Source organism: Zootoca vivipara, chromosome 6 (assembly GCF_963506605.1).
Source record: "Zootoca vivipara chromosome 6, rZooViv1.1, whole genome shotgun sequence".
NCBI classification, from domain to species: domain Eukaryota; kingdom Metazoa; phylum Chordata; class Lepidosauria; order Squamata; family Lacertidae; genus Zootoca; species Zootoca vivipara.
The window spans coordinates 27,815,134-27,833,162 of NC_083281.1; the positions used below are offsets into that span (position 1 = coordinate 27,815,134).

The following is an 18,029-nucleotide window of genomic DNA, read 5'->3' on the forward strand; positions in this document are numbered from 1 at the left end:
GAGGGCGCTAGCAAACCGTTGCTATTTTGGGGCGATATTCCAGGAGCACCCCAGCCAATTCAGGTTGTGCCATTAAAGTGGATTTAGAGCTCACAGGCCACAAACCCACTTCCTCCAAAGATGATACTTTGCAAGAAGGAAAGCAATACTGGGAAAATGTACTGGGAAGTGTGGGGCAACACTTGCTTGAGGCAAAGTCCAAGTGAATGCTGAATAAATGGCCAGCATTGTCCAATGTCCCTGCAAAGGGATGGGGAAGGATGCAGAACAGGGTGAAAGGATGTGCCTTAGCTCCTAGAGCTCCTAGAGGGTCCTGTCCGTGAAGAGAGGAAGTAATTTGCATCATTAATATAAACTCTCATAATCATTAGCAGGGGTGAAACTAGGCTTTCTTTCACCCGGGTCAAAGACCCAGTTTGGCACACACAGTGCGTAAGCACGTGCATTTGCTTACACACACAGGCTGGGAGCCTCTTGCGGCCCTCTGGAGGCTTCAAAAAAACCTGGTTCACCGCTGTGTAGCTACAGCACTGGCTTTGGAATAACCAGAACAACAAATGGGGAATAGGAGTGGTGATTACTTTGATCTTGGAATTACGTACATTTGGTGCAGTGTCACTTAAGCAATTGCAACCCTTGAGGGCTCTTGAGGTAGGCAGCCATTGTTAGGCAGCCAAGTTAGTCTACTGCCCCTCAGTGTCCAGGGGGCACTGGGTATCTGTGTGCATTATTATTTTTGTTCTTGTATCCCACCTTATCACCAAGGAGCTCAAGGTGGTCTACATTCTCATAATAACCCTGTGGGGTTGAAGGACTTGGCTGAAAGATATGACTTGCCCAAAGGCACCTGGCATGTGGGGATTTGAACCCTGGACTGCCAGGTCCTAGTCTGATTGAAATATACCCATCCACAGACAAGCATGCACATTGCTGGGGAGTAATTCCCTTTGCTGGGCTCTCTGCTTCATCGACAGAACATGTGGAGTGGAATCCTGGCTGTCTTCCTGGTATTCAACGTGCTTGAGTTTTGCATCAGTATCTCCACCGCTGCGTTTGGGTGCAAGACTGTTTGCCACGACAACTACACCGAAACGGTAACGGAAAAGAAAGTGGGGTTTGGTAACCAGAGCAGGCAAAGAGATTCAGAGACAGGGGCCTAAAATAAGGGGTATTGTAGAATAACGATATTCCATGTTGGGGCTGGAAGCCTGCCTCTAAGACTCTTAGCTCATGGCTCGTAAGCTCCCATTGCAGTGAAACAGATGTATCTAGCTAGAAAGAATTGGTTTGTTGCCAGGACTATGGACTAGAAAACCTCCTAGCTGTACCATCGGGATCCTGAAATACTCAGGGAGCCTCCATGGATGCAAAAGGCTTCCCGCTGCAGATGGTTACCTTGAAGGCAGCTGAAACAGTGATGGAGCTGCTGACGGCTGAGTTAGCAGACTCATCCTGACAGCCTCCCTAGGTGCTAATTGTGGGTGAAAGGGCTGTGGCTCAGAGATACAGCATCTGCTTTGCATCTAGGAGCTCCCAAGCAACCCCCACAGCCCTCCCCTTATTAACAAGAGCCACACTTTGTTGTTGTTTTTCAGAAGCTGAGCAGCACAGTAAATGCACAGCAAGGCTAATTTTACTCCTGGGGTGTTCTTTTCTGCAGGTTGTGGTGGTTTACCAGAATGCGACCCCAGGTGATGCTCTTGGTCTTCCAGCTGCTTGCAAGGATCCCGATTCCCCCTGATTTGCTTCCTGTTCCACCCTCCTTGACTGCCATCTCCTTCTGCAAAGTCAAGAGCAAAAAAGGCTGAATGTGTACTTATGCGCCAAGTAGCTTTACTGGCTGGACCAAGATTGTCTTTGTAACCAGAGGAATACAATGGAACTATTTTGATAATGTGGCGGGGACATTTCTTTTTTGATAGAAGGACAGCTTTTAACGTTGAACTGACCTTTTAAAAGTAGATCAGGGGACTATAAGAAACCAGTTAATGGAAGCCCTTAAAACAAATGGGGTCATTTTTAACAAATACAGTAGTAAGGATTTTCAAAACAAACTATAGCAAATGTTGCATTGCCTAATTATCCATCACCTGAGAGGAAGAAGAAGGATTGCAAATAAGATGTGGGCTGATTGGAGGAATTGCACTAGATATCTTGCAGCAAGATATGAATGGAAAAAAAGAAATATATGAACATATTATGCTTTGTTCACTGTTTCTGGTCTTCTATTTTCATATAACGATTTCCGGTGTCTGCGCAGAAGCGATTTCTGGAGCTGTGGAAGAGAGTCCCCATGCTGCGCTGTGGTGGTTTAGTGCGGCGCGTGGAGACTCACCAAGCGGGTGGCTCGGTTCGAGGGCGGCTCATGGGCCGGTTAAACAAGCCTCATGGCCTGCTTCTGGCCCATGGGCTTTGGTTGCCGACCTCTGCCTTGGAGCTTTGTTAGTGCCTCTTTTGGTGTGTGATCCTGGCTGCACTATGTATTTAATGGAGCATAATAGCACTTTGTGGCCTGCTACCACCATGCAAATATATTGTTCCCAATGTTGGGTGCCTGTCCCTCTCTCTGCCTAGTGGTGGCAAAAGCCCATGGGACCCAGGCACCCACACAGCGTCAATGTCCCTTTGGAGAATGGAAGATGCAGCAGAGACTGTTGTGGCTTTAAGAAATTTGCTTCATTCACCTATTTACACCTTTAGTGTGCATGGAGCGAGTCCAGATCTTATGGCACAGTCATTCCAAGAGGCAGCAGTGTAAGCTGCCTGCAGCCAGCCTCTCCCATGATAGACCTCTGCCCTCCCTACCCCCTTCTTCTTTCCAGAAACTCCCTGCCCTCCCCTAGAGCAGTTACCCGGGAAGCCTCCCATATCCCCAGTCTCTGTTCACACCTGGAGCAAGCAGGGAGGAAATTTCCTATATTGTTAATGTCCCTCAACTGCTCCCTATTATTCCTTGATGACCGTAGCTCAGTCACAGGAATTCCTTTGCAGCTTGCATTCTCCCTTCATATCATAAATAACCAAAACCACAGTGTAGAGGAAAACACACAAGAAAAGTTTTGTCTTGCGCAGCCAACCCTTCCTGTGAGTCCTCGCTGGAGCACCCCTGCCCTTGAGGGAGGCCAGCTGGGAAACTTCAGAAACCAGAAGGGTGGGCCAGGCCCCTATAACTTTTCCTGTAGTTGGGGAAAAGTACCTCAGTGTCCCGCAGACCCCTTTTGAAATATACTCGGAGTCGAGAGTGAATTTCATGCTCTTTATTCAGCTCATATTCATCAAGGAGAAGAAGAGAAGACGAATGGCTCTTTTCCCAAAACCATCTGCTTATATACATTATTTACACAATGGGCCTTGCGTGATTGGCTACTTCAGGGCTACACCTGTGGGCCAATTATATTGTGGATTGACTTCTGCCTGCAGCCTGATTGGCTGCTCCTACAGGCCAATCAGGTAGCAGATTCACTTCTGCCAGCCGCCTGATTGGCTGCTCCAGCAGGCCAATCAGGTTGCGGATTCACTTCCACCTGGAGTTGGATTGGGTAGCTCCCGCTGATTCTGAATCCTATTGTTCTAGGATTCAGCTCAGTACATAACACCCCTCCCCTCTAAGTTCCAGTCCTGCCCGGGAAGTTGCATTCGTAGTCCCCAAGGTCTGCTGGCCGCCTCCGTGTGCGTTGTGGCCTGGGGTGTTCCTTGGTCAGGGGTTCTGGTTCTGGCTCGTGTTCCGAGGCTGCTGGCTGTGCCGGGGCTGTCTGGTCTGGCGCCACTGAACCACTAGGTTGTGACTCTGGTTCCGGTGTCCTTCCAGCCTCGGGGCGCCCCTCTGTGCCTACTGCTTCTGCTTCCCCTGCCCACCCCTCTCGCTCTACAGGCCTCACTGCCCTGCTGTCCCCTTGGGACCCCTCTGTCCCACTCTCCTCCCGGGTTCCTCCTGGGAATCGTCGCCGTAGCTGGTCGCAGTGGCGGCGCCAACATTGCCCCCCTTCCGTTAGTACCTCGTACGACACGGGACCGGTCACCTTGGTGACTGTGGCGGGTACCCATGCTGGGCCTGCCCCAAAATTCTTTGCATACACTGGGTCCTGGGCCACAAATGTCCGGGGGTTCCTGCCTTTCCCCACCACTACCTCATCCTGAGCTCTGTCGGGGTGAAGTCGGTCCAGTCTAGTTGCAAGGCGCCGACCCATGAGTAGTTCAGCTGGGCTCCGGCCCGTCGTTGTGCTTGGGGTGCTGTGCTGTGCTAGAAGAAATGCGGCAAGGCGGTATTCCCAGTCCCCTTGTGTTATGCGGCGGAGGCTGTCCTTGGTGGTCCGCACCATGCGCTCCGCTTGGCCATTGGTGGCAGGGTGGAATGGTGCTGAGCGGATGTGGCGGATGGCGTTCTGCGCTGTGAAGGTCTGGAACTCCTCTGACGTGAATGCGGTTCCATTGTCCGAGACGAGGGTGTCAGGGAGCCCGTGGGTTGCAAACAGCTTACGTAGTACCCGGATGGCTGCCGCCGTAGAAGTGGACGGTACCAGTGCGACCTCCAGCCATTTGGTGTAGGAATCCACCACTATGAAGAATGTTTTTCCCTGGAAGGGGCCAGCGAAGTCCACGTGCAAGCGTGACCATGGATGTCGGGCGGACTCCCAGGGCTGGACTGGGGCCCTTGGGGGATCCGGGCGGGATTCTTGGCAGGTCTGGCAGTGTTGGACCCAGGCCTCTATCTCTCTGTCAATCCCCGGCCACCACACATAACTCCTGGCAAGGGCCTTCATCCTCACTACCCCTGGGTGTGTCTCGTGTAGGGCTGTGAGGACCCTTTTGCGGAGGGGCTGGGGAACAACAACCCTGCTTCCCCATAACAGGCACCCCTTGTGGGCCGACAGTCCTCTGCTCGTGGTTCTCCCCGCAGCTTGCACAGTTCCCTCCTTCTCGTCGAGGCTGCTGTGGTGTGTGTGCTGCTTGAGTGCGCCGCTGTACTCGGTGTACTTCCTCCCTGTCAGATTCGGATTCATCGGTGAGGTCTTCGTGGTAGACCCTCGGTTGGGATGGCGGGGCCGGTCGTGCCTCTTGCGTTGTCCTCTCGGCGGCTTCGGTTGCCAGGGCTTCCTCCAGAGCAATCTGGAACGTGAGGTCTTTTTTGGCGTAGAGGCGTCGTTGCAACATCTCGTCCCTCAGGCCACCGACGAGGCGGTCACGAAGCATGTTCTCCAACTCTGAGAAGTTGCATAACCGGGCGGCTTGGCGGAGGGAGGTCACAAACCCAGTTATGGTTTCCCCTGGGGCTTGCCGCTTTGCGTAGAAGGCATTTCGGCAAGCTACCACCGAGGGCTGTGGTGAAAAGTGCTCCTTCAGCCGTTCCATTATTGTTTTGTAAGAGACGGTAGCGACATCTCTAGGTGCAAGGAGAGCCCGGGCGATTTCAAACGTCTCCTCTCCACAGACGCTGAAGAATGTCGCCCTCTTCATGGCATCGTTGGTGACTTCTTTCGCTTGCAGGAGGAAGTTGAAACGGGCGGCGTACCCTTCCCAGTCTCCTGATGCTGGTTTGAATGGCAAGAAGCTGCTGTCGGTTGCCATTCTGGGTTCCTTGGGTCCTGGAGCTGAAGCCTGGATGCACGGTGCGATGCAGCGGTGCAGCAGGTGGCGGTGCTGCGGTGCAGTGCGTGGTGGCGGTCAGCTCAGCAGGATCCCACCTTCGTCGCCAGTGAAATATACTCGGAGTCGAGAGTGAATTTCATGCTCTTTATTCAGCTCATATTCATCAAGGAGAAGAAGAGAAGACGAATGGCTCTTTTCCCAAAACCATCTGCTTATATACATTATTTACACAATGGGCCTTGCGTGATTGGCTACTTCAGGGCTACACCTGTGGGCCAATTATATTGTGGATTGACTTCTGCCTGCAGCCTGATTGGCTGCTCCTACAGGCCAATCAGGTAGCAGATTCACTTCTGCCAGCCGCCTGATTGGCTGCTCCAGCAGGCCAATCAGGTTGCGGATTCACTTCCACCTGGAGTTGGATTGGGTAGCTCCCGCTGATTCTGAATCCTATTGTTCTAGGATTCAGCTCAGTACATAACACCTTTCCTTCCCACAGCTAACAAAACCGGACTAAAGGATGCAAAATGGGGCGGGTAGGTGGCAAAATCGACCCTTATAACCCTTAACTGGACAAATGCAAAGTGTCTTGATATGTGATGCAACTAGGAGAGAGTGGGGCGGAGTCAGAGCATGCGGAGAGGAAACGTTGACGTGAACAAACAGAGCCAATTAAAAGCCCCCTTAAACTGGAATTCAGCAAAATCTAAACCGTTACCCAATATCTGTCCGCATCCATTTCTGCAAGCTCCGATGAGATCAGCTGGGACTTCTTTCGAGTAGGCAGCCCTAGGAGTCAGGAAAGGATCGGTAGCTGCGACGCAAGAATCGCAAGCGCGATCTCTGTCTGAGCAGGTGCGTGACAAGTTCGCACTTCCCCCATCTCTCCCCCGCCCCTCCCCTCCCCAAAGTTCAGCCCCGCTAGCTAACCATCATCCCGTTTGGCCGGGACTCCTCGATCATCCCGCAGATCCCAGCGGCCCAGGGACGTCTTTTCGCGCTCTTGGGACCAGAGGAGGCGGTCTGTATTCTGTGTGGCAGCCTTGACGGGTGGCTGCCTTTGCCTAGGAACCGAATTCCCTGCCCATCCGCTTCTCTTCCGCGGCTTGGGTCCCAGCCAGAGGAACCAGCTCTTTCCCACTCCTTTTTCTCCGAGGCAGAAGGAAGAACCTCTTGTTGTTGTTGAGGAGGACGCGCAGTTTGGAGTCCCGGGTTAGCTGTCATGGGCGTAGCCAGGATTTACGTTAGCTGTGCCAAGTGCGCCTGCTGCGCTCAGTCTCTCCGCTCTTCAGTAAGGGAAGGGAGGGAGAACGTCTCCTGTTTCCATCCCTCGCCATTGGGATGCCAATTTAGGACACTTCCAGCCTGCCACTATCGTAAATTTAGGGAAATCCCCAGCTCAATCCGAAACCCTCTGGTTCCTAACCCTGCTCATCCCGGGGGCGGCGGCTTGTCTTTCTGCAGCATTGCTAGTCCTTTCCAACTGACCTGTTGACTGAAAAATCTTTGATAGCACAAAGTTTTCAGCCTGTCGTAAATTCAGTGCGAGCCGTTAAGGGTCACTTCTGAACGAGTCGTTTAATGGAGCACGAATCGTGATGCGTTTGCACAAAGCTCGCGCGCGGAGGTTAGGCAATGGCTGTGCGCGCACACGGCTCTTTGCCCCGGCTGGCAGGGCGCTCCCACCTCTGGGGTCTGAAGCCGAGTACGCAGCACGATTTCAGTTCAACCCACCCTGCGTGAGATGTTAAAAGCAAGAGGAGCCATTGGTGCCCTCGCTGTACTGTTTTGGACACCCTCTGAAAAGTTCTTATTTTAATTTTTTTTAATAATCTGCAAGCCTATTCATTAGCCCCAATTGTTCCTGCCACCCCAACCTCATTCAGCCTGAGAAAGAATTCTGTTTGCTCACAAACTTTGGGACATTTTGCTTGGTTACAAAGTAACAAAGTTATTGCTATATTGTGGCGTTTGGATTTTCCCGTTCAATTTCAAGGCTCCTCCATTTCTCTTACTTGGGGAGCATAGCCCAGGTGTGCTGGGAAGTTGCCAGGACAATCAGAGATCCGTTGGATCCTACATCCCTGTGCATCTTCCTCTAGGACAGCTCCCTAATTAGTTTATTCCCAGCTGACCTATTTCATCCTGATTTGATTGCACCAAGTTTTCAAAGGAGTCAGATGCCTGCTGTTAAGCAATCATTCCCACTGTCTTGTATGAGCTCCCCACAAATAATTTTGCAATTGTTACTCTGGACTTTCCAGTGCATTTTCCATTACTTTCCTTACTGTGAAATGTAAGATTCTTATGATCTGAAATGAAATCAGTTTTCTTGTGCAAGCTTGCCAAACCCAGTTTAATTCCATTACTGAAATCAAGTACTGTATGTCCCGGACGTCCCCGGACTGTCCAAATAAGGACAGTCTGCAAGTGGTCAACAGAGTTGGGATGTCCTTTCCTTCCAAAAGGGGGCAATAATTCACACTCCCCCCTCTCCCTCCCCTCTTTGTGGGAAATCCAGAAAGAGGAGTCAACTTCAACATTTTCTGTTTCCTGGAATGGGCACTCAGCCAAATGTGGATCCAGCAGGGAAGACTTCTGGGCATAACTTAACTTATACTGTGATACTGATCACATCTGCATCTCTCACTTACTCCAGCTTGCTCACTTGCCAGCGCCGTGCATCTTCTACCACTGCATCTCTACTCTACAGAGATGTAGCGAGTTGTTGAGTCTGAAGTCCAAAGTCACAGGACTCAGCAAGATTGGTAAAGAAAAAGCGATTTATATGCGTTGTATATGCGAAGAGTCACGAAGAGTCGGACACGACTAAACGACTAAACAACAACAACATGCGATATAACATTGTGCCACCAGATGGCGCTGTGTACTCCCATTTATTTCTCTACCTGGTTTCCCTGTTTAAATTTACAATGCGTTTAACCGAAACGCTTCTTTGATGTGTCTAGATTCAGTCTCAGACTCCATGGTCCTTTTATATATACAAATGCATCTGTAACTGCAGCCTAAGACTGCCTCCAGATTGCTACTGTATGTGAACTGTGAGTAAACTGTATTTTATTCAAAGAAGACTGTTTCTTTTTTGTGCTGCTGTTGTTTTAAGGGGGATAAAAGGGGGAAATACCAGGAAAACCCAGTCTGCTGCACCAAGGCATCCTGGATTGCTGCATCAAATAGACTGAAACAGCAGCTTCCTAATTTTGTCGCAAAAGGGGTGTACTCTGCTAAACTCACAAACGAGTGTAAGGAAGGGTAATATCTAGATAATATATCATTTCCTAATTTTTATACACATCCCCACACTATTTTCCCTTGCCCCATTTAGATCTCTTCTTCCCGATACAGTTGCTGTTTTACAAAACCACTCCCCAAATGCCATAATGGATTCCAATCCGATTGCACCACTGAGCCCCCAATCCTTCTCAAGAGATGAGTTGGATGCTTACATGCCAAAAGCAATGAAGAAGTTTTATCGGGGTGAACCATTGGCACTGGGGGTGAGTATGGCATATAGGGGAAACCTAGAGGGTCTCTGTTCCCTTGCCTGCTCAATTTCAGAGCCCTCCCACTTCCTTCCTACCCTTAGCATTTCCGTGCGCTGCTCTGGTTCGCCAGAAGCAGCTTAGTCATGCTGGCCACATGACCCCAAAGCTGTCTGCGGACAAATGCCAGCTCCCTCAGCCAGTAAAGCGAGATGAGCACCACAACCCCAGAGTCGTCCGCGACTGGACCTAATGATCAGGGGTCCTTTTACCTTTACCTTTACCCTTAGGCAACTGCAAAGCCCTCTTCTCAGCTTCCCAGCCCTGCTTCTGAAATCAATTATCTCTTCTCTTCTGCACCCTGTGTAGCCCCAGCTAACATGGGAGCTGTAGCTCAGCAATGTCTGAAGTTTAACAACCTACATTCTGATGCCTGATGGGTTTCAGTGAAATACATACTCATCTTTCTGAATGAAACCTTTGGATTTTTGAAGTGCTTAAATGATGACTGCATCATGATCTATTCTATTCATTTTTTTTTAAAAAAAATCTATACTGTAGGAAGAAAATTCAGATTGTATACATAGGAGTAAATCGTGCTGAACTCAGTGGGAATTGCTTATGAGTGGATGTGCATAGAGTTGCGCAAGATAGGTCCCTATCTCCTGCCCTCCCACATACAAGTATTTTAAATAACATAAAAAACTTAAGTTCGTCAGGGTCCCCAGAGAAGGCAGAACCGTTGCTTTGAGGAGAGTGCAAGCCACACTCTTCCTACCTTTCCTATGCCTATCCAAATAGATTTTTAAAGAAGTAGGGCTGATACCCTGCATGGTGTAGTGGTTAAGAGTGGTGGACTCATAATTTGGCGAACCAGGTTCGATTCCCCGCTCCTCCACATGCAGCTGCTGGGTGACCTTGGGCTAGTCACACTTCTCTGAAGTCTCTCAGCCTCACTCACCTCACAGAGTGTTTGTTTTGGGGAAGGAAGGGAAAGGAGATTGTTAGCCACTTTGAGACACCTTAAAGCAGTGGTGGCCAAACTTGGCCCTCCAGCTGTTTTTGGACTACAATTCCCATCATCCCTAGCCAACAAGACCAGTGGTCAGGGATGATGGGAATTGTAGTCCCAAAACAGCTGGAGGGTCAAGTTTGGCCACCACTGCCTTAAAGGGAGTGAAAGGCGGGATATCAAGTCCAACCCCCCTTCTTCTTCTTCTTCTTCTTCTTCTTCTTCTTCTTCTTCTTCTTCTTCTTCTTCTTCTTCTTCTTCTTCATCTGAGGTTTAGACCACAGACTATATTCTCTGCCTCTTATTCTCTCTCTGGTGATATTCTGAAAAATAAGCAAGTATCAACAGTTGCAGCAAGATGCATGTCTGCCATGTTCTGAGGACATGCTATTTATAATTATTAGCAGTTCGCATCATATATTTACACCTATTATTATTTCATGTTGTAGCAAGTTTCTAGAGACTAGATTATGAGTCTTTGTAAATTGTGTTTCTAAAGGAACTTTTGTTATTGCCAAGTGCCAATGTGTTTGCATTATTAAGTTTGTTATGAATAAAAAAAAATCATTTTAAGTTAGAGCTTAATAATTATTTCAGTATTAATATTCTTCTTCTTAATTGTATTTCAGTTCAACAATTACTTTGATAAAATACATATTTTGTTATGTGCAAATGGCTTTAGATACCTATTAGGTCCATAAATTACCAAATAGCGTATATTCAACACACACAAAAGTGACAATTTGTTGTTAGCAAAGGACAGCTGGACATATTGCCTTCAGTAGCCTAGGGCCTCATCAAACCTAAATCTGGTCCTGAGCATACCAATGGTTTACTATTGGATAGCATTGTATTGGCTCCATCCACTTAAGGCCTCCAGCCCCGCTCACCTCAGCATGTGCCCACCCCCAACCCCCACCATGTTTGAAGTAACCTTCAGTTGGTCTGCATGTAGAATGAGTGGTGATAATAAGACCTGGTTTTATGCTGTCTTTGCAGATCACACAGATACTCATCGGAGTTATGCAAGTTGCTCTTGGAGCTGCGCTTCACACTGCGCCTTATTATTATTATTACCCTTACATTGTAATTGAAGCACCAATCTGGAGCGGAATCTTGGTAATCCAACACACATATTTGTGTAGAAAAAAAAAGTTCCTTTGGGATTCAGCTTAGACTAAGGGAGAGATGGAGAGGTTGGGAATGCCCCTGGGTGATTGGACTGCAACTCCCATCAGCCCCTGCCTGCCTGGCTAAAGTTCAGAGGTGATTGGAGTTGTAGTTCAGCAATATCTCTAGGGCTAAAGATCCCACAGCTCTGCAACAGCTGAAGACCATCAGGGGAAGGCCAGAAGGCGACACTGACCAAGGCTGAGCATCACTCAAAGCTCCCACAACTGCTACTGTGCAAAGGGGTGGGGGGAAGAACTTCAGAATTATGCCTCATGAATTACGTGGAAAATAGAAGCCACTGGGGAGGGGGAAGCCGTACACCTGACCTGTGGGCAGAGCGTCAGTGCTGCTTAATTGGGGGGGTGTTTTGTGGTGTTAGCGGCATGTGGGTGCAACGCCAGGAGCACAGGATTGGCTCTGCACAGGCTTTGTGGATATTTAAGTTATAATTAGAAAAATCTTAATAATTGTTCATAAAGGAAACAGTTCCTAAGAAGTAAATAAGGAAGCCAGATACAGGATAAAGGAAGTCTTTTGTTTGGTTGTTTGTATTGTTGTATGTGATGTTCACTGCATGTTATGTTCACGTTTAATGAGGGTGGATTTGTGTATTGGGGGGTGGGGGTGGGGTTTGTGCTATGTTGCAAATAAAATTCCAATAAAAATTAAAAAAGAAAAGAAAAAAAGGATGGGCTCTGCACAGTGCCAATCTCCATACCACCTGACCTCACTCTCCCAGTAAGAGGCAGAGACTCCTCTGCCAGAAAATCAGGAAGGAGTCCTGCCCCTTTTCACCAGGCACTACTATTGAGAAGTTCAGCTTTGTGAGGTGGGGGGGGGGGGAGAGACATGTGCCATGGACCTCCTCCCTCAAAGAGTCCACCAGAGAGTCTGTTAGGCAGAATTTGTATGGGCAAATCCCATGATAGTTATGGAGCTGTCCAGCAGAACGGCTATCTTTGCTTCAGTACTTTTGCTTGAGAAACATCAAATAATGTCCCCATTAATACTGTTTTCTGGTTATGATCTAATGGACTGGAAGCCAAGATGTGAGAAAAATCCCTTGGAATCTTGTTCCCAGCTTCTGACTTCCTTTTCCTTCTCTTACAGTACATCATTTCAGGATCCCTCTCTGTGGCAGCTGCCAGGAACCCCAAAATGCCAATGGTAACTAATTTGCTTGTTGGGAAATGTGTGATGAAAGATGGAGCACAGAATTCATGGCACCTGCTGCTTGCCATTTAAGGGTCCCTCCTAGAATTCCTGGTCTGAAGCTATCCTGTCCAACCTCATGCATTTTCCAGAGGAAGTTCTGTGGTTCTCTTATGGGGTTTATCATTTCAACTCAGGCCAAGAACCATATTGGTCTGCAGCTACCATGTCCAAAATCATGCATCAATTAAGATATGGCTGGTTAGAATCCAGTAGTTATTTAGCTCTCTCCCTCCCTTCCCCCCTCTCTTTCTTTCTCTCTCTCTCTATGGTGGGATATAAGAGATTTCTAAAGTACAGGAGCTGGGTTCATTTAGTCCAAAGCTGAACGGAGTCCTTCTGCCCCCCAATGGGGCTTGATGATTGCAAGAGAACCTGCCCCCAGCTTGAATTTGTTAAATTCAAGGGGTGGTGCTCTGCCTCTGTGTATGATGACATCATTGGATGTCCCCAGAAGTCCGTTCTGCACTATACATTTAAATCCATCATAGCACTTTAGAGTTAGACAATTATGACTTCTCTCCAAAGGCACGTGAGAACTGTCATTTGTTCAGGGTGCTGAGAGATGTTAGGTGAAGGGACCCCTGACCATTAGGTCCAGTCGTGACCGACTCTGGGGTTGTGGCGCCCATCGCGCGTTATTGGCCGAGGGAGCTATTCCCCTCACAGAATTACAGCTCCCAGGGAGGTATATACCAGGCAGTTGCTTCAGGATTGCTCAATGAAGGAATGATATATGATTGTTTGTCCCCACTGTTAGGTGAAAGGGATGCTGGGAATGAACATCGTGAGTTCTGTAGCGGCCGGCATTGGAATCATTTTCCTCTGTTTTTCAATGGGTCACTATCCATATACAAAGGTGAGAGAGCTGCAATGAGCATTATCCAAAAAAGTATAGTGGGTGTAATAAACCCCCAGTGTTCCCTTGGGTAAGTGCCAGTCTCATCAGAGTGAGGGCACTTCCAGATGGTTGCTATTTTGGGGCGGGATTCCAGTTGCATCCCGGCAAATCCAGGTTGTGAGATTCAAGTGGATTTGAAACACTCTTGTGCAGGAAACACACTCCCCTGCTGAAAACAGACCCTTGTTGTTGTTGTTCTTGTTGTTTAGTATTTTAGTCATGTCCGGCTCTTCGTGACCCCATGGACCATAGCACGCCAGGCACTCCTGTCTTTTTGGATAAGGAAAATGACTGGAAAATGCGCTAGAAAGTGTGTTTAGACAACCTCGGCAGGACAGGATGGAAGGATGAACAGAGCAAGTCATGGTGTCAGTAGAGCGGCGCTTTGACATAAAAAGAGCAATTGTGGGATTACTTGAATTGCTTAAGTCTGCTGCGTTTGGCTTTGACTGAGGGTCTTTTAAGCAAGGGGAGCCCTTGAACACTTCAGGGGGGCAGCCAAGTTAGGCAGCTCTGCCTGGTCTCCCAGAGTGTCCTGGGGCACTGGGTGCCTGTGTGCATTATTATGTTGTTTTGCATCCTCACAACAACTCAAACTCAAACTCTGATTCAAACTCTGTTCTTCTCACATACACACACATTTATAAATGGAGAGTAATTCCCTTTGCCGGGCTCTCTGCTTCATTGACAGAACAGCATATTGTGTGGAATCCTGGCTGTCTTCCTGGTATTCAACGTCCTTGAGTTTTGCATCACTATCTCCACCTCTGTGTTCGGCTGCAAGCCTGTTTGCCAGGACAACTACACCGAAACGGTAACGCTGAAGAGAGTGGAGTTTGGTGACCAGACTAGACAAAGATATTCCGGGGTGGGGCCTGCTCTCTTGCTCCCCAAATAAGGTGTTTGTTGTCAAAGAGCATTTCACCTTGGGGCTAGAAGTCTCCCCCTAAGTTCAATGGCCCAGAGCTCATCCCTTATTACTGATAGCAAGCAGAGTTAGTTGCTCAGGAGCTGAGCAGCACTGTAAATGCACAGCAAGACTGATTTTTCTCCTGGGGTGTTCTTTTCCTGCAGGTTGTGGTGGTTTACCAGAACGTGAGCCCAGGTGACGCTGTTGCTCTTCCAGCTGCTTGCAAGGATCCCAGATCCCCCTGACTTGCTGTTACTTCATCCCATCCTCCTTGACTGCCATTTCCAATGTCAGGAGAGAAAAAAATACTAAATGTGCACTTAGGCACCAAGCAGGTTTCGTGACTCATCCTAGGGCATCTTTGAAGAAATCTATGTCTATCAGGCCCTAGATCATCTTTGAAGAAATCTATGTCTATCAGGCCCATGCAAATAAAACACTGGGATTTTGATAAGGCAGCGTGGCCTGTTGTTTGTTGGGAAGACTGGCAACTTTTAAGTTAGGAGCAACATTTTAAAAGTAGATCAGGGGAAATGTAAGAAGCCAATCAATGGAAGCCCTTTAAATGAATAGGACCATTTTGAATGAAAACAATGATAAAGATTTCCAAAAGAAACTATAGCAAATACTGTATAATGTTGCGAACTAGGCCTTGCATGAGAATAAGAAAAAGAAAAACTGCAAACAGGATGTGGGTTGACTGGACGAATAAAGATTCCCCAAATTGCACTAGATATCTTTCAGCAAGGTATGAATGCAAAACAAGAAATATTATACAATGATATTATACATTACTCAAAATTTCTGGTCTTCTGTTTTCGTATAGTTTAGTTTCCATGGCTTCTGACATGCTAGAACAGAGGTGAGGAACATCTGGCCTGTAGGCTGATGTGGCCCCCCAGGGCTTTGAATCCGGCCCTCAGGAGTTTTCCCAGGCTCCTACCCTCCTCCTGCATCATGCCAGTCACCAGTCCTGCCTTGCAAGGTCATTTTGCCTGGCTGGAATGTGTCTCTGAACTTCGATAATGCCTCTTATTTGCCTGGTGGGAGAAGTGTGTGGTTCCATCAGAGCTATGCACTTAAAGCAGTATCACAACACTTCAAACATTCATGGCTTCCCCTCAAGCACTGGTCTTCAACTGATGGATCTCACTAGTACATCACAGCCTTATCCAAGTTGGTTTGCAACAAAACTGGAGCACTGAATATAGGGTAAAAGGTGAGAATTGGGTCCCCGAGTGCATGTTTGGGTAGGGTTGCCATATATCTGGGAAATCTCAGAGGAGTCCTGGATTTGGTTCCTTTTGGGGGCATCGGGGGAGGATTTTTAAAAATAAAACTGTAGTTAATGTCTGGGTTTGGGTGCTGTGCCGGTGGCGCGATTGGCGGTGGTGCGGGGGCCTGCTAAAAAAAGCTAAACAAATTTGTGGTGGGATCTGGATTTTTACCTTTTGAAATATGGGAAATCTATGTTTGGGTTAAAAGCGGGACCTGGGTCTGGGTCTGAATGCTTGGACATGGAGTGTTAAAGTGTGGACTTCTACCTGGAATGATCAGGGCAAAACGTTACCATCATTGCTTTGTGTGGCAACCAGTTGAGATCACATGACGCCTCCCATTTCCCACAGAGCATTTCTCACCGGTACCCAGGCAGTGGCGCTGTTGCATCACAAACAGATAGTAGCTGGCTATTTGTTTGTGGATGCACCATCCAATGGAGCGATAGGCTGGGTTCTCTCCCCAAGAGCAGTTCCTCCAGTGGCTTTTATGAAGGAAAAAGGTGCCTCGGGAACCCACCTGCTATGGTTGTGCTACTTCTGGTTTGTAGAGCTAGTAATACTGATTCCCAAGGCAGCTTCGAGATAAAATCCTCCAGTGAATATAAATGGGGAATTGTGCATGTTAGGTGCCAAACATTTCTTGACTTCATTAGGCAGGCATTTCCAATCGGAAGGAGAAGAATGCTTGAAAGCCATGGCTTATTGCCACACTGCAAGCAGTGCCGGATTTACGTATAAGCCAAACAAGCTATAGCCTAGGGCGCCACTCTCTTGGAGGCCCCCCCAAAAATTTAAGGAAAAAAACACCTGGATGTACATTTTCAAAATATATGATAAAAAACAAATAAAATAAAACCTACATACAACAACAGTGTTTTGTGTTGTGTAGGCTCCTATGGTGTAAGTAATGGGGCCCGCCTGCTGGCCTGCTCCCTAAAATATCACTGGTTTGCTCATTTCTATATATAGGGTGCCTACATTCTGCTATTTATAATTATTAGTAGTTTGCATCATATATTTACACCTATTATTATTTCATGTTATAGCAAGTTTCTAGAGACTAGATTATGAGTCTTTGTAAATTGTGTTTCTAAAGGAACTTTTGCTATTGCCAAGTGCCAGTGTGTTTGCATTATTAAGTTTGTTATGAATAAAAAAAATCATCTTAAGTTAAAGCTTAATAATTATTTCACTATTAATATATTTCTTCTTAATTGTATTTCAGTTCAACAATTACTTTGATAAAATACTTATTTTGTTATGTGCAAATGGCTTTAGATACTTATTAGGTCCATAAATTATCATATAGCATATATTGTATTCAACACAAAAAAACAGTGACAATTTGTTGTTGACAAAGAACAGTTGGGACATATAAAGGGCCCCATTACCTTCAGTAGCTTCAGTAGCTTAACCTAAATCCGGCCCTGACTGCAAGCGTAACAGAACGCTCCCAACTCTAGGTGGGAAGGAGTAAGATCATGGTAAGAATTCAAGTCCAAAGAAGGAAGGACAGCACAGGGATGCAGGGTGAGTTGTAGGCCACTGCTTGGATGCAGACAATCCCAGGCATCGCCAGCTAGGGATGGGAAAGCCCCCTGCTTAAAAGTTTGAACAGTCAGTGTAGACAATATTGGTCTCAATGGACCAAATCCCTGACTTGGTAAAAGGCATTCTTCTGCATTTGGCCTCAGCCTAGTACTGTATACCTGAAGGAGCGTCTCCACTCCCACCGTTCAGCCTGGACACTGAGGTCCAGCTCTGAGGTTGTATCCTCACTGTGAGAATGGAAGTAACAGGGAACCAGGTAGAGGGCCTTCGTAGTAGTGGTGCCTTCCCTGTGGTGGAACACCCTCCCACCACATGTCAAGGAAATGAACAACTATCTTTTAGAAGACATCAGAAGGCAGCCCTTTATTGGGAGATTTTCAATGTTCGGTGCTTCAATATGTTTTATATGTACTGTAAGCCGCCCAGGGTGGCTGGGGAAAGCCAGCCAGATGGGCGGGGTATAAAGAATAAAATAGTAATAATAAATATTACCATTCCAAACTGCAGTGCTGAGACTTATTCCCTGCAAAACTGGGATCAGTTATTGCCCCCTCCAAAGCACTCATATTTTGTAATGGTGTTTCTCAAGTGGTGTAGGAAATTGCAATCCAAATACACTGCAGCAGTTTGGCAATGGGAATGAAGTGCTGCAGTGGCCTAATATGCCTATTATCCTCTGATACATCTAATTTTTTTTTGCTTGGGCAGCTGTTGACAAGCGAATACAAATGTTTCTGCTGAAAACACACACCCCTGAGATACCATTATCACGATGCAGGTCAGACGCACATACAGAAGCAGGATTCCATGCGCATGTCAGGAACTTTGACATTGCTAACCATTCTGCATTATCTGGGCATGCACAGAAGTGATTTCCGGTGCCGCGGACATGCACAGACAC

General features: G+C 47.5%; 1 protein-coding gene across 13 annotated transcripts in view; it reads left to right on the forward strand.

The window, feature by feature from the left end:
• The window catches only part of LOC118086129 (membrane-spanning 4-domains subfamily A member 4A), a 30,888-nt gene extending 14,036 nt beyond the window's left edge, over positions 1 to 16,852 (forward strand). For 5 of the 13 annotated variants that reach the window (XM_035117422.2, XM_035117410.2, XM_035117413.2 and 2 more), the window contains 2 exons: positions 975 to 1,094; positions 1,661 to 3,213. In XM_035117422.2, the coding sequence (XP_034973313.1) occupies positions 975 to 1,094; positions 1,661 to 1,741 (201 nt within the window). In that variant the 3' untranslated portion in view covers positions 1,742 to 3,213. The other 8 variants (XM_035117417.2, XM_035117420.2, XM_035117415.2 and 5 more) reach the window with 8 other exon arrangements.
• Positions 16,853 to 18,029: the final 1,177 nt, after the last annotated feature.